General features: G+C 54.1%; 1 protein-coding gene across 1 annotated transcript in view; it reads right to left on the bottom strand.

Moving 5' to 3' along the window:
* The window catches only part of PTDSS2 (phosphatidylserine synthase 2), a 36,393-nt gene that overhangs the window by 6,546 nt on the left and 13,253 nt on the right, over positions 1-16,594 (bottom strand). Inside the window, exons 3-4 of the mRNA XM_017893998.1 lie at positions 7,683-7,765; positions 3,460-3,527 (exon numbers count right to left, since the gene is read on the bottom strand). Coding sequence (XP_017749487.1) covers positions 3,460-3,527; positions 7,683-7,765 — 151 coding nt within the window. The remainder of the gene's footprint in view (positions 1-3,459; positions 3,528-7,682; positions 7,766-16,594) is intronic.

The raw sequence follows: 16,594 nt of genomic DNA, 5'->3' as shown, positions 1-16,594 counted from the left end.
GTAATTCATTATATTAACGAAGAGGGAAAAACACCCATATGATCCTCTCACTTGACGCGGAAAGAACATTTAACAAAACTCTTACAACCTTTCATGATAAAAACAACCAACTAGGAATATACTAGAATGTTCTCTACTCGGTAAGGGAGATCTATGAAAACCTCAGAACTTTCTCCACTCGGTAGGGGAGATCCAGGAAAAACTCACAGCTAACACACTCAGTGGGGAAAGACTGGATGCTTTTCCCCTAAGATCAGGAATCAGATAAGAATGTCCATCTGGCCAGGCACAGTGGCTCACATTTATACTCCCAGCACTTTGGGAGGCCAAGGGGGATGGATAGCTTGAGCCCAGGAGTTTGAGATCAGCCTGGCCAACATGGCGAAACCTCACCTCCACAGAAAATTAAAAAATTAGTCAGGTGCGGTGGCTCACTTGAGGCCAGGAGTTCTAAGACCAGCCTGACCATGATGAAACCCCGTCTCGGCCGGGCGCGGTGGCTCAAGCCTGTAATCCCAGCACTTTGGAAGGCCGAGACGGGCAGATCACGAGGTCAGGAGATCGAGACCATCCTGGCTAGACCATCCTGGCTAACATGGTAAAACCCCGTCTCTACTAAAAAAAAAAAAATACAAAAAACTAGCCGGGCGCGGTGGTGGGCGCCTGTAGTCCCAGCTACTTGGGAGGCTCAGGCAGGAGAATGGCATAAACCCGGGAGGCGGAGCTTGCAGTGAGCTGAGATCCGGCCACTGCACTCCAGCCCGGGCGATAGAGCGAGACTCCGTCTCAAAAAAAAAAAAAAAAAAAAACAACCCCCTTCTCTACTAAAAATACAAAATTAGTTGGGTGTGGTAGCACATGCCTGTAATCCCAGCTACTCCGGAGACTGAGGCACAAGAACAGCTTGAACCTAGGAGGTGGAGGTTGTAGTGAGCCAAGATCATGCCACTGTACTCCAGACTGCGTGATAAAGCAAGACCATGTCTCAAAAAAACAAAGCCAGGCGTGGTGGCACATGGCTGTAGTCCCAGCTACTCAGGAGGCTGAGGCAGGAAAATCACCTGAGCCTGGGAAGTTAGAGGCTGTGGAGGCCTATGGTCGCACAACTGTACTCTAGCCTGGGCAACAGAGCAAGACCCTGTCTCCACAAAAAAAGAAAAAAAAAGCCCATCCTTGTCTGTTCTAGGAAATGTTGAGCTGCAGGTTCTGGCCAGCGCAGCTACGCAAGAAAATAAAAGACATCCAGACTGGAAAGGAAGAAGTAAAACTCTATTTGTAGAAGACATAATCTTGAATATAGCATATTATTTTTTTTTGAGACGGAGTCTCGCTCTGTCACCCGGGCTGGAGTGCAGTGGCCGGATCTCAGCTCACTGCAAGCTCCGCCTCCCGGGTTCCTGCCATTCTCCTGCCTCAGCCTCCCGAGTAGCTGGGACTACAGGCGCCGCCACCACGCCCGGCTAGTTTTTTTGTATTTTTAGTAGAGACGGGGTTTCACCGTGTTGGCCAGGATGGTCTCGATCTCCTGACCTCATGATCCACCCGTCTCGGCCTCCCTAAGTGCTGGGATTACAGGCGTGAGCCACCGTGCCCAGCCTAATATAGCATATTCTTAAGAATCTACCCAAAACCCCACAACTCTTAGAGCTAATAAGTTCAGCAAGGTTGCAGGATGCAAGACCAGCCACAAAAATAAGCTACATTTCCATACACTAGTAATGAGCAATGCAAAAGTAAAATTAAAACAGTTCCACTTACAAGGGCATAAAATGAATCAGATGAGTGGACGTAAATGTAATAAAGCAAGTGCAAAACTTAAACTCTGAAAACTCTAACACATTGTTGGAAGAAATTACAGACCTAAATAAACAGAAAGCCATCCGATTTTCAAGGACTGAGTTGATATTGTTAGGATGACACTACTCCCAAAACAGATTTGCAGATTCAATGCAATCCCTATAAAAAATTCCACCTGTTCTTTTCACAGAACTGGAAAGGGTGATCCTCACATTCGTTTGGAAATGGAAGAGACCCAGATGATTCAAAACCATCTTGAAAAAGAACAACCTGGGTGAACTCACACTGTCCAATTTCAAATGTCACTTGAGGGATATTCCACTACATTCCTGACCAACCCACAAAACTGTCCAGGTCACCAGACACAAGGAGCCTGAGAAACTGTCACTGCCAAGAAAGAGGAGCCCAGGCCGGCGGGGCAGTTCACAACTGGAATCCCAGCACTTCAGGAGGCCGAGGCGGGTGGATCATTTGAGGTCAGGAGTTCAAGACCAGCCTGGCCAACACGATGAAACTAAAAATACAATAAATTAGTGGGGGGTGGTGGCGGGTGCCTGTAATTCCAGCTACTTGGGAGGCTGAGGCAGGAGGACCACTTGAACCTGGGAGGTGGAGGCTACAGTGAGCCGAGATCACATCACTGCACTCCAGCCTGGATGACAGAGTGAGACTCCGTCTCAAAAATAGATAAATACTAAAAGAAAGAGGAGCATGGGAAGACATATGCAACCTGGATGAACCTCAGAGGCACCGTGCAGGGCGGGAAGAGGCTGCCACTGCATGATTCCGTGTATAGGACATTCTCGGAGACAGAAGCGATCCCTCACCAGCAGTCAGGGGTCAGGGGCGGGTACGACTACCAAGGGGTAACACAAATGAATTTTGGGGCCAGTGGAATTGTTGTGCGTCCTAATTGTGTTTCTATAAGTCTACACAAATGCTAAAATTCATAGAATGCACACTACCCCAGAAAAACCAATTCTGCCATGATGATAAAAAATCTGGTCACGCACTGACGGAGTTTTAAGACTGGGAATAGCAAAGTCCTTTGTAACCTGAAGACAGCCCCAAAATGTGTGTTTAAACTGAGTTAAACGGAACAAAGAGTATTAATAAAGTAAGCATTTGCGGCAGCAACACAGCCTGACCCAGGAATTACAGAGGCGCTAGCTGCATCTCCCACCTGCACCCTGCCCGTCTTGCGGAATGTGGTCAGGATGGGGAAGCAGCACACACAGCCACACTGGTCAACCACAAAACACAACCACAAAGACCCTGTCCCTCTGGGCGCCGGGGTCCCCTCTGAGGCCCAGATGTGCCCTGGCCACACACACGCTGGCCTGCGTTGCAGGTCCCTTGCTGCTCCCTTCATGCCCAGTCCCTACCCGCACTCAGACAGCTGTGGGCAAAGCCACCCCGGCAGCCACACTGGCCCTGCCCTCGTCTGTGCCCACACTTAGGTGTGGCCCTGCCACACGGCCACCGTCAGCCCCACCAGCAGATGCTCCTGGAGGCCCCCCGCAGCTCGGCCTACGTTTTGAGGTCTCGCCCTGCTTCCTCCCATCACTCGAGGGCTGGGTGGGCAAGGCCTCCTTTGTCACCCTGCCTGGGGCCAGACTGTCACCTAAGTTCCCAGGTATCCAACCCAGAAAAACGGCTTACCTGGAAGAGTATAAAGATGAGAAACAGCTCGTAGACCACACTCACGCAGAGCCAAAACCTCCAGTAAGCTACAAAGACAGATGACGGAAGGTCAGTGCACCCAGCCCAGGCCTCCACGGCCCCGCTCAGCCCCAGGCTGGCTCCTGGCTCCTCACACCCAGTGTCTCTTCTGGGCCCCTCACAGGTCCCTGGAGAGCCCTTTATAAAGCTGTAACTGAGAATTAGGCACAATTTCCCTCTAAAAAGTGAATTTTTTTCTTCATTTTTTCCATTCCAGCCCTTAAATCTTTGGCCTGTGAACTGCTGCACAGAATCGGTCAGCAAACATCCCCGTCCTGTTAACCAGGGATGCTTCTAACCTTGCGCCATTAAGTCTGGAGTAGGTTTTTGGTGGATATTTCTCTTTGAGATGGAGTCTCTGTCGCCCAGGCTGGAGCGCAATCTTGGTGCAACCTCTTCTGCCTCCTGGCTCGAGCGACCTCCTACCTGAGCCTCCTGAGTAGCTGTGACCACAGGTGCCTGCCACCACATCCAGCTAATTTTTTTTTTTTTTTGTCAAGATGGGGTTTTGACATGTTGCCCAGGCTAGGATACTTTTTTATCATGTTAAAAAAAGTTTTAAATTCCAGTATGTTAAGTTTTTGTCATGGATGAATATGAATTTTGTTTTTCTGCATTTAAGGGGATTAATTTTTTCATGTTGATGTGATGAGTTACGTTAATAGACTTCTAACGTGAAACCATCCCTCAATTCCTGACTTCTCACGGCTCCGAGCAGCTCATGGCAAGACACGCAGATGTGAGGTTTTAGGACCAAACGGAGGAGGCCCCGACGTACTCAGGGGAAGACGGCCACCATGGCTCACGAAAAGCCGCCCTCCATCGGCAGGAAATACAAACGCCCTGGTGTTCTTAGGAAAAGCTGCTTAGGGAGGTCTGGGACCCAAGACAGACAGCTGAGATCACAAACTGATTCCTCACGCATGGGGTGAAAACCTGAACCTTCCCAGTGGCCCAAGAGCCAAAGGTCGTGGTGAGACTAATTTGAGGCAGCCCTCGCTCGACAAGGGCTCACTGACTGAAGGGGACGCCTTCGGAGCAGGTGCCCGGCCTCCCAGTGACACCTTCGGAGCAGGTGCCCGGCCTGCCGGCGTTCTCCGACGCTAACTGAAGGGGATGCCTTCGGAGCAGGTGCCCAGCCTGCAGGCGCTCTCTGAGGGGACGGCTACACCCATGAAACCACAATGTTCTGAGTGGGCCACAGGTCACCACGTCCGGGGCTAACTTCCCTCCCCGCCACTGCCGAGTCGAATCTTTCTCACATTTCTCCTATTGGGGAAGGCCCCAGATCAGAAAGGTGATCTCGGACTCCTCTCCCCACTCAGGCTTCACACGTGACCAGCACCAGGCTGCTGCCCCCGGACACCCAGCAGGCCCTTGGTCTGCATTCCTGCCTCGCTCCCCGGAGCAACTCCAGACCTCCCTGACCCCAGGGCCACCCTCCAGCCCCCAGAGCTGGTTTGTCTTTCTAAACATGACACCAGAGGGAAGGACAGACAGGCAGCCTCAGCAGCCCGGGCAACACTGTGGCTGACTCAGCCTTCAGAGGGAGCCAGGAAGAAAATGCAGTTGACACAGAAGGGATGCCCGTCTCAGTGGCCCAGCACCTTCCGCCTCCCTCCGAGCTGCAGCCAACTCAACTTCCCAAAGAAAGCAGCTCCCTCCATGGCCGGGTTGGGCTCATTTCCAATCTTCCTCATGAGGCCCAGTCGCTAATGGCTACAGCTACAGCCGCCGGACTGGGCATTCCTGGGCCAGACCCAGGGGAGTGGGAAGAAGGAGGGCAGAGCCCACAGGGACCATCTTTCTGGAGAAGCCCTTCTCCCTGCCCCTCCCAGAACCTCTGCTGCACAGGATTCACTTGTCCACTTCAATGTGTTGTGACTGCAGAGGGTGAAGGGCTCCCTGCCGGCCCCCAAGTTAACAAGACATGTGGAAGAAGGTGGCTCCAGGACAGGCTTCCCCGTCAGTAAATTGAAGACTGGCAAAGTAACGTGGAATTTATGCCAAGCAAACTAAACTAACAGAAGAAAGGTGGAGCAGAGCTCAAACCAAAACCGAACACCCTGGGAACTCCCAGCCCTGCCCAGCGGGAGGGGACGAGCCACAGCTCTGAGATGCCATGGCTGGAGCTTTCGGAAGCACCAAGACCTTCAGGCCCAGATGCTCCACATCCCACCAGGGGACCTGCAGCCGGAGCTCCTAGACTGCACAGAGCTGAGGATCTCCCAGGAGTCTCTCCCTGTGCCGGGGCCACATGCCAAGACAAGCTGCTGCCTGGTGACCAGTCTGCCCCACTCACGGCTGCGTCCCAGCACCCGGTGATGCCCGCACCCAGGAGGGATTTGGTGCATCTCCAAGCAAGGACGGCCACTCGCTGAGCTTCCGGCACCTCTTATTCCCTCCAAATCCACCCAACAAACATGTAACTGCACCAGGCTTTTCACTGCGTGACAGGCAGTTTTTAGACTATCGCTGCACTTTCCACTGCTCTACTGAGCAATCCAAACCCGTCGGAGGCAAGACCGTCTGTGTTCAGCCGACTGGGTAGACAGGAGCCCTGTGCCCTTCCCACAAAGCTGTCAGTCAGCAGAGCAGAGCGGCCCACCAGGCACTCAAGGAGCCCTTTCTCAAGGCCCTGGGCAAGGAAGCGGCCAGTGAGACCAGCCCGCTTGGGTCACCGGATGGCTCCCTGCTCAGGGCCTCTGGGGATGGGGAAGCTTCACTCACCACCATGGCACTGACCCTGGGGCAGATGCTGCTCTCCTGGAGGCTAAGTTTATAACACGTATCACGGGCTTAAACTATGTATGTCCTTTAATTCAATACTTACTTCTGGGACGTTTTATTAAATGAATAATCAGATATTTACACAGAGCATAGGGAAAAAATTCACCACAGCCTAGTTTATTAAAATAAAACTGGAAACTTTCTAAATATATAGTATTATGGCTAAAATAAATTGGTTAAATGTAGTACATTCAAATGACAGCTAAACAAGCAGTCATTAAAATTTCAGCTGTCAAAAAATTAGTAAGGAAATGACTAAAGTCATTTAAACCTATGACTAAAGTCATTAACAAAATCAGTAAGGAAGGGCCGGGTGCGGTGGCTCACCCTGTAATCCCAGCACTTTGGGAGGCTGAGGTGGGGGGATCGTGAGGTCAGGAGATCGAGACCATCCTGGCTAACATGTGAAACCTCGTCTCTACTAAAAATACAAAAAATTAGCCAGGCATGGTGGCGGGTGCCTGTAGTCCCAGCTACTTGGGAGGCTGAGGCAGGAGAGTGATGTGAACCTGGGAGGCGGAGCTTGCAGTGAGCTGAGATCGCGCCACTGCACTCCAGCCTGGGCGGCAGAGCGAGACTCTGTCTCAAAAAAAAAAAAAAGAAAATGACTAGTTATCGAACCTGAAGTGGGGAACGTACGAAGCCACACGTTCAGGATTCCGGTCTTCCGAGGTCGTGAGTATGTCCATATACACAAACGTGAAAATTTAACAGTGGTTATTATTTGTGGGTAGTTTTATTTTTAGGTATTTTTTGTATTTTTGAAATTTCCTATAATACCTACTCCTGTTGAACCAAAAAATACGTTTCTAATTACTTCGTGTGGCCACTCCAGGGAAACAACCAACCCTACAGAGGCCGCAGCCGCCTCCCTGGGCGGGACGTGGGGACAGCGTGCACTGAGCCTGGGGGAGCGCTGGCCCACGAGGGTTTGTTAGAAGTCAGGGCCAGAAGGTGGGGTGGAGGCCGAGGCAGAGTGTGCTGGGCAACCACTTCGAGGGCAGGGGGTGGGCAGCGCCTCACAGCCCCACCTGGCACCCACAATTCCCGGCCTCACAGCCCCACCTGGTGCCCTCTGCCACCTGGTCTGTGGAAAGAGGAGGCAGAAGCAGGAAGAGAAGGGCCGGAGAGCCCTGGACAGGGAAGAGTGAAAGGGCCGGAGAAGGCCTGGAGGGACCCTTGGTGGCTGGAGGAGGAGCACACGGCCAGCTGAGAACCCCACGTCCTTGTCCACGTGGGAAGTGGCCTCGGAGGCCCTGGGGAGGGGCCGGGCGGAGGGAGGACAGGACACTCACACCCAGCAGCACAGACACAGAGTGGCTGCTCAGAACAGAACTGCCACGGGGCACACGGAGAAGGAAATGGCAAGTTACCTGGATGAGGTCTGGAAAATGGCCCGTCTTTAGCTTGTGTGACTCCAAAACATAAGAAAACCAAAATACTGGCCACAATACCTCTGCAAATAAAGAACAAACAGCCCCTCAGTGTGTGCAGGCTTCTCCCAGGAGGGAGGTGGAAGGCTGCAGGGATGCCCAGACACCCATTGTGGAAGAGCCCCCGATGCTGGGGCTGGAGGAAGGGCCTCGGGCAGAGCTGGGCAACTCCGGGGCGGGCAAGGCCCAGACACCTCCACCACCCTGGGCCCAACATTCGCCCTCACATGTGCCGCCCGCCCAGTGGCCGGGAGCCCTTGTGCTCGGGCTGCTGGTGGTTCCCAGTGTCACATCAGGAAGACACTCGCTCTACACAGAGGCCACCAAACACCCCCCATGTGACCATCAGCGATCGCAAAGCCCACATAGGAGGGAAGGCGTCAGGAGCTACTGCCTCCCTGATCCAACGCAGCAGGACCCCCAGGAAGTGTCTCTAGAGAGTTCTTGTGTCTTTTTGGGGTCAACTCATCCAACACCAACGGGACTCCTGTGATTCATAAGATGGAAGCGTGACAGCTGTAACTGCAACCAAAGACGCAGGTTCACAGGAAGGAGGGAGCGAGGGGCTCCCTCCTCGGCAAAGCTCCTTGGGGCAGGCCTCAGCCAGAGTCTCCGTGGGTTTCACTGAGAAGCAGCTTAGGCTGGTGGATGTGCAGACACAGAGCCCTGGTCACAGGCACACTGCTCACATCCACCCCCGCATCCGACGTGTGGACCCGCTCTGTGCACCCGCTCTGCGGACCCGATCTGTGGATGTGCTCTGTGGACCTGCTCTGTGGATGTGCTCTGTGCACCCACTCTGTGGATGTGTTCTGTGGACCTGCTCCGTGGACCTGCTCTGTGGATGTGCTCTGTGGGCCTGCTCTGTGCACCCGCTCTGTGGACCTGCTCCGTGGACCCACTCTGTGGATGTGCTCTGTGCACCCGCTCTGTGGACCTGCTCTGTGCACCCGCTCTGTAGATGTGCTCTGTGGACCTGCTCCGTGGACCCACTCTGTGCTCTGCAGGCGTTCGGATGCACCCTTCCTCTCTGCTTGTGCTCAGCTCGGGGTCTGAGACCCACTGGCCGCTGCACCACCCAGTCCCTCCCATGGCTCAGTGGTGCTGTGCTGACAGTCACACCTCGGTGTGTTCGCACGCTGGGCTGCTTCTGGGTTTGGCTGCCGTGAAGGAAGCTGCTGCGCGGGGGCCACAGAGACAAGCGATCTATTTTTAAGACAGCACTCTTAAAAAGTATCTAATAACAACTTCAGTCTGAGAAATTCCCCTCTCTGCCTGCAGGAGTGCCTGGTCCTGAAAGTCCTGAGTAGAAAGAGGCAGGTGAGGCCAAGCCCCGCCGGAGGCTTGCAGGACGGAGGATGGAGGAGGGCACAAGGCCACTGGCCCCTGGTGCAGCTGGGACAAGGGTCTGGTGGTTCTGGGCAGGTGCTACTCTCCACCCAGAGCCCTGAGGGTCTCACCCTCGGCAGGACATTCATGGCCCCCCAGGTGAAACCAGAGTTTCTGACCCAGTCTCCACCCAGGCCCCAGCTCCCATACGACTGCTGTCAACCTCCAGGGACAGAAGCAGAGATGCTCTCGCTGCTGGGTTCAGCAAGGTGGGACCCGCGTCCCTGTCACAGGTGCCCCTCCCGAGGTCTGTCAGTGCTGAGGGTTGGGAGGTGTGAAAAGTACCTTCCAGGGCCCCCTGAAGCCAGACAGGCCCCACCTCAGCTGTGCCTCCATGGTGCATGGAGAGGGCCGTGACATTCAGCGGAAAGACACTGAAATGGTCTCCTGCCCTCCCCAGAAAAGATAAAAAGGAAAAGAGGAACATGGCACTGGCCAAGGAAAGCTGCTCCTGGTGCAGACGCGCGTCACCGCAGGCCGGTGCTCCCTGGAACAGCCCATGGCACCCCCGACAAGGCACGCCACCCAGAGGCCAGCTCAGACCAGGTCACACAGGACTCTAACCTGGCCACACATCACATGTTTATGACAACTTTATAAGGCTAATTTGTTCATAAGAATTACTTGCTGGGTACAGTGGTTCACACCTGTAATCCCAGCACTTTGGGAGGCTGAGGTAGGTGGATCACTAAAGGTCAGGAGTTTCAGACCTGTCTGGCCAACGTGAAACTCTCGTCTCCACTAAAATACAAAATTAGCTGGGTGTGGTATCAGGCGCCTGTAATCCCAGCTACTCGGGAGGCTGAAGCAGGAGAATCACTTGAATCTGGGAGGCAGAGGTTACGGTGAGCTGAGATCGTGCCACTGCACTCCAGCCTGGGTGACAGCAAGACTCGGTCTCAAAAAAAAAACAAAAGAATTACTTAAGTATTTGAGAAGGTGTGTCCATTGGGTAAGAATGAGGGAAGTACTTTAAAAGGAAAGCAAATATATTGCATTTTAAAATGTTTTAATTTTAGAATGTTTTTACATTTACAGAATTATTGTAAAAATAGTAAAAGTTCCCATATCTCACACGCCTAGTTTTCCCATTAACAGCTCACCATTAATAAGCCGGTGCTGGCCAGGCGCGGTGGCTCACGCCTGTAATCCCAGCACTTTGGGAGGCTGAGGCAGGTGGATCACAAGGTCAGGAGTTCGAGACCAGCCTGACCAACATGGTGAAACCCCGTCTCTACTAAAAATACAAAAAATTAGCCAGGCGTGCTGGCGGGCACCTGTAATCCCAGCTACTCGGGAGGCTGAGGCAGGAGAATCACTTGAACCCGGGAGGCGGAGCTTGCAGTGAGCCAAGATCGCACCACTGCACTCCAGGCTGGGCAACAGAGCGAGACTCAGTCTCAAAAATAAATAAATAATCTACTCATCCTGTCTCTTCAGGCTCCCTTAGGCTGGGATGGTTTCTCAGACTCTCCTTGTCTCTGATAACCTGGACGGTTTGGAGGAGCCCTGGTCAGGAATTCTGTGGAACATTCCTTAGTGAGACGGTGGGCTGTGCCTCCGTGTGGCCGGGCTGGGGTCGTCGGGGTTGGGAGGATCCGGCAGCAGCCTCACCATTGGCCACACTGTGAACATGACCAGTGGGTGCTGACTTGACCGCCGGGCCCAGGGGTGTCTGCGGGCGCCTCCACCACGCCCAGGAAGGAGGTTGCCACGCTCAGCGCACTGCGGGGCAGGGAGGAGGGAGGTCGCCACACGCAGCGCACGGTGGGGCAGGGAGCTTGCCACCTCCTGCCTGGAACGGGGGCTCTACCTCATTCACTGAAAACTTGCAGGGACGGTTGGTCTCTTTCCCTCTGTTTATTTATTCAATCAGTTATATCAGTATGGGCTTGTGCATGTTTATTTTATACTCTGGGTTATATTCTAATACTACTTGATTGATTTGTTGCTCTTTGGCCACTGGGGGGCTCTTTCACTGGGAGGTAATCCTGTGACTGTGAGGTTTTGTTCACCGAGCTCCTCATTGTCTTTTTTTTTTGAGACGGAGTCTCCTTCAGTCGCCCAGGCTGCAGTGAGTGCAGTGGCGCGATCGGCTCACCGCAAGCTCCGCCTCCCGGGTTCACACCATTCTCCTGTCTCAGCCTCCCAAGTAGCTGGGACTACAGGCGCCTGCTGCCACGCCTGGCTAATCTTTTGCACTTTTTTTTTTTTTTTTTTAGTAGAGACGGGGTTTCACCGTGTTTGCTAGGATGGTCTCGATCTCCTGACCTCGTGATCCACTCGCCTCGGCCTCCCAAAGTCCTGGGATTACAGGTGTGAGCCACCACACCCAGCCAAGCTCCTCACTTTCTGGCACTGCCAGGATCAGCGGATCCTGGGCATTTCTTGTTCCGCTGCTGGAATCAGCCATTTCTTGTCAGAGCTCTGGCCCCACGGACTGGAGGACACTAGGAACCAGGATCTGGGCCTGGGTGTGCTCACTGCTGCAAGCATAACTGGTTCTAGTCCCCCTCAGCTTGCAGAGCAACAAGATACGTGTGTATCCATTAACCACTGCACACACATGTTTAACCATCTGTATCTCTTCTGGGCTAAATGTGCAACAGTAATCCACCATCACAGGGGTCACTCCAGCCTCCTCCCTCTGATTAGCCAGAGACTCCCCTCCTCCTCCCTCTGATTAGCCAGAGACTCCCCTCCTCCTCCCTCTGATTACCCACAGACTGTCCTCCTCCTCCCTCTGATGACCCAGAGACTCCCCTCCTCCTCCCTCTGATTACCCACAGACTGTCCTCCTCCTCCCTCTGATGACCCAGAGACTCCCCTCCTCCTCCCTCTGATTACCCACAGACTGTCCTCCTCCTCCCTCTGATGACCCAGAGACTCCCCTCCTCCTCCCTCTGATTACCCACAGACTGTCCTCCTCCTCCCTCTGATGACCCAGAGACTCCCCTCCTCCTCCCTCTGATTACCCACAGACTGTCCTCCTCCTCCCTCTGATGACCCAGAGACTCCCCTCCTCCTCCCTCTGATTACCCACAGACTGTCCTCCTCCTCCCTCTGATGACCCAGAGACTCCCCTCCTCCTCCCTCTGATTACCCACAGACTGTCCTCCTCCTCCCTCTGATGACCCAGAGACTCCCCTTCTCCTCCCTCTGATTAGCCAGAGACTCCCCTCCTCCTCCCTCTGATTACCCACAGACTGTCCTCCTCCCTCTGATGACCCAGAGGCTCCCCTCCTCCCCCCTCTGATGACCCAGAGGCTCCCCTCCTCCTCCCTCTGATGACCCAGAGGCCCCCCTCCTCCTCCCTCTGATCACCCAGAGGCTCCCCTCCTCCTCCCTCTGATGACCCAGAGGCTCCCCTCCCACAACCATCACACACACCACAGTAACGAGCTGCCACCCAGCACCTCTGTGGGGAAAAACTTTATCGACTAGAGCAGCGCCTGTGTCATTCCTTTTGCCTCTGGCCTTACAGACGCTGCTCATTTCCAAAGTTACTCAGCACCTTCCTCTGAACACCCTTCAGGAAGGTCACAGAATGCATTTGCAGAAGTTAAGATTCTCATCAGTCGGCCTTCCCCGGTGGGACCCCCATCTCCTCAATGAATGATTAAAATCTGCACAAGGTCTTCTCTTGTGTTGTCCAGTTCTACAGGTTCGGACAAATGCACAGTCTCGTGAACCAACCAGGACGGTGCCGCACAGAGTGGCCTTACTGCCATAACGCATGCTGCATTCTACTATCCACTCTCCCCTTTCCTCAGGAAGCAACTGATGCTTTCAGTACCACATCATGTCACCTCTTCCAGGTCATTGAGCTGAAATCGCAGTGCGTGGCCTTCTCTCTTAGGAACGTGGATTTATAGAAACGTGGATTTCAGGTTCCTCCCTGTCGTTGTGGCTTGATGCTCATTTATTGTTACTATCTTTTAGAGACGAGGTCTCTCCCTGTTGCCCAGGCTGGAGTGCAGGGGCTCAATCACAGCCCACTGTGACCTCCACCTTCTGGGTTTCAGAGATCCCACTCAGTCTCTCGACAGGTGGGACCATGTGTGTGTGCTGCAACGCTCGGCTAAGTTTTTTAGTTTGGTAGAGATGGGGTCTCACTATGTTGCCCAGGCTGGTCTTGAACTCCTGGGCTCAAGTGATCCTCCTGCCTCAGTCTCCCAAACTGCTGGGATTATAAGCATGAGCCACCATCCCTGGCCCGCATGCAGGTTTTTTTGTGGACATAAGTTTTCAATTCAGTTGGATAAGTACTTAGGAGCGAGATTGCCAGATTGCATGGTAAGAGGATATCTATTCATTTATCTATCTATATCTATATCTGTATTTTTTGAGACAAGAGTCTTGCACTGTTGCCTGGGCTGGAGTGCAATGGTCTGATCTCGGCTCACTGCAACTTCCGCCTGCTGGCCTCCCGAGTAGCAGGGATTACACGTGCCCACCACCACGCTAGGCTAATTTTTTGTATTTTAGTAGAGATGAGGTTTCACTATGTTGACCAGGCTTGTCTTGCTCTCCTGACCTTGTGATCCACCTGCCTCAGCCTCCCAAAGTGCTGGGATGACAGGCGTGAGCCACCGTGCCTGGCCCAAGAAAAAATTTATATTTAGTTCTGTGAGAGTCTGTCAAACTGTCTTCTAAAGTGGCTTCAGCATTTTGTATTCCCACCAGCAATGGACGAGGATTCCTCGGAAGTGTTTGATGCTGTCAGTTTTAAGGTTTCAGCCCCTCCATCAGGTGTGCAGTGGCGTCTCCGTGTTTTCACTTCCTGAAATGACGCTGGCCACCCTCCCACCACAATCTCCCACCTGAACATCATCTCTAGTGAGCATCTGCTTAGTAGACCTTTCACCCAGGTGTTTTTTTGTTTTGAGACAAAGTTTTGCTCTTGTCGCCCACGCTGGAGTGCAGTGGCCCGATCTCGGCTCACTGCAACCTCTGCCTCCTGGATTCAAGTGATTCTCTTGCCTTAGACTTCCGAGCAGCTGTCACCCAGGGTTGTGTGTGAAAGAGAGGGTCTTGCTCTGTTGCCTAGGCTGGAGTGAAGTGGTGTGATCCTGGCTCACTGCAGCCTTGACCTCCCGGGCTCAAGGGATTCTCCCACCTCAGACTCCTGCGTAGCTGGAACTGCAGGTGTGCACCACCACACCTAATTTTGGATTTTTTTGTAGAGATGGGGTTTTGCCATGTGACATGGTTTCGCTCTGTGTGCCCCCCCAAATCTCGTCTTAAATTGTAATCCCCACGTGCTGAGGGAGGGAAGTGACTGGATTATGGGGCAGTTCCCCATGCTGTTCTCCTGTAGTGAGGGAGTCTCATTTATCGTTACCACTTTATAAGGCTAATTTGTTCATAAGAATTACTTGCTGGGTGCAGTGGTTCACACCTGTAATCCCAGCACTTTGGGAGGCTGAGGTAGGTGGATCACTAAAGGTCAGGAGTTTCAGACCTGTCTGGCCAACATGAAACTCTCGTCTCCACTAAAATACGAAAATTAGCTGGGTGCGGTATCAGGCGCCTGTAATCCCAGCTACTCGGGAGGCTGAAGCAGGAGAATCACTTGAATCTGGGAGGCAGAGGTTACGGTGGTGAGGCTTTGTGATGCGCCTGGTGGGGCCTGGTGAATGCTTTTGGGGAGCGCTCCCAAGACACCCCTGTACTCCTGCTCTTGACAGTTCCTGCCATGTGGGACACTTGAGGTGAGACCCAGGCCTGCTTCCTAATCCACCTGCCCTGCTGTGCCCGGCAGATGCCACAGACCCTCCTAGCCAGGTGCTGATGGATGAATTCAAGAAAGACCAAGTCCTACTTGAAAGCTCCCTCTGGGCATACACGGGGCTCTTGCCCACTGCCTCACAGGCCCCAGGCACAGCACATGCTGCTTCATCTATTTCTGGAGCCTAGTTACCCAGTGCACACCAGTCCTGCAGGTTCTGCACGTGGCCCCTGCTGGGATTGCCTGAGAAAGGGAGGAGGAGTGAGCTGGGCCTGCAGGACGGGAGGCGCTGGCACCTCAGGCTCAGAGGAAGGGGAAGGGCCAGCAAAGCTGACTGGGAGAGGGATGGCAGCGAGGCGGGAGAGAATCCACAGAGCATGCAGCCAGGAGCCGGGTAGGGAGACCAGGACAGGAGAGGCCACCTGCGCCTCCCAGGTGAGGATGGAGGGTGAGCTCCTCTGGGGAGCAGGCCGCACAGCCCTGGGTCCAGGCACCCCAACAGCAATTTCTAACCAGAAATGCCCCACTGCCCCAGGGAGAGGGGCTCGGTTATGAGGTCTGCTGTGCGTGATTCTAAAGCATCCCTCCCGGTCACCTACAGACAGGGCACTGGGCGTGCTTGTGTTCTAGAGCCCACAGGGCTGGTGGCAAGTCAACGGGCATACAGGGCTACCAACACCCGTGCAGGCGTGACGACATTTGTACCATGCCTACCCATCACGCCATCCAACACTCACAAAGACATCGAGACTCCTGCTTTACAAAATGACGTGCTGGCCCGAGAGCTGTAGGGACGGCGGAAGTCCCACAAACCCCGGGCTCCCGCCAACCACAGCCGACTTGTGGCCCCAGCACCAACAGGCCTCCAATGCCTCCTTCCACCTCTGTCCCCACCCTGGTGCTGGTCTCCAGACCCTGCTCCGGCCTCCTCCCGCCATCCCGCCGGAGCAAACGGGGCCCAAGCCCTGATGGCGACAGCAGCCTTGCTGGGCAGGAGGCAGCCCTGGGCAGACACACCCTGTGTGCGCGTCGGAAAAGCAGCGCGAGAGGAGAGTCTCGCGGTGCAGAAAACTCAAGACTGATTCACAGGCTCGAAAACCAGCTTCTCTTCCACACACACTTCTGAGACTGGTGTCAGATTCCATGGAATTCAGGCAGAGGACACACCCAACGTCTAGCCTGCCGGTGGAGATAAACCTGAGAAGATGAGTTTACTCGCTTCCTGACCACATAAGCAAGGTCGCAGGCTGCTGACCAGACGGTCAGCGGTCCGTGTCAGCCCCTGTCCGTGCAAGAGCCCCGTGGGCCGACGGAACCAGCATGCGGCCACCACAGGAACCTCACCCCGGAGACGCCCAAACTCAAGGGCTCAGCCCTGTAGCTGCTGCAGCTCGTTCCAGCCTCTCAACATGCAAAACTCAGGGGAAACGTGGCACAGGCTGCCGGCCACATGGAGATGACACAGACTCCTGGCTCCCAGTGACAGGCGAGGGGCTGACCAGGAACACCGTGCAGCACCAAGGGCAGCCCCGGGAGTCCATGCGTCAGACACACTCAAGGGAGAGGTTGGCGGTCCCACGCAGCCCTCTGGTGAAGGCCTTCTGAGCCCCTGGCAGCCCGAGCAGCAAGGACGCCACACCCACCACACAGGGGCGCAGGGCAGTTTCGGAAGGCAGGACAAGATGACAGGTTACCTCTTGGTGTTGTAGGCTGTGTCCTGAGGTGTCTCCTC

Source organism: Rhinopithecus bieti, unplaced genomic scaffold (assembly GCF_001698545.2).
Source record: "Rhinopithecus bieti isolate Rb0 unplaced genomic scaffold, ASM169854v2 scaffold_25906, whole genome shotgun sequence".
In the NCBI taxonomy this organism is placed as follows: Eukaryota; Metazoa; Chordata; class Mammalia; order Primates; family Cercopithecidae; genus Rhinopithecus; species Rhinopithecus bieti.
Note: the sequence above shows the minus strand (reverse complement) of the source record. Positions and strands in the feature narration are given on the sequence as shown.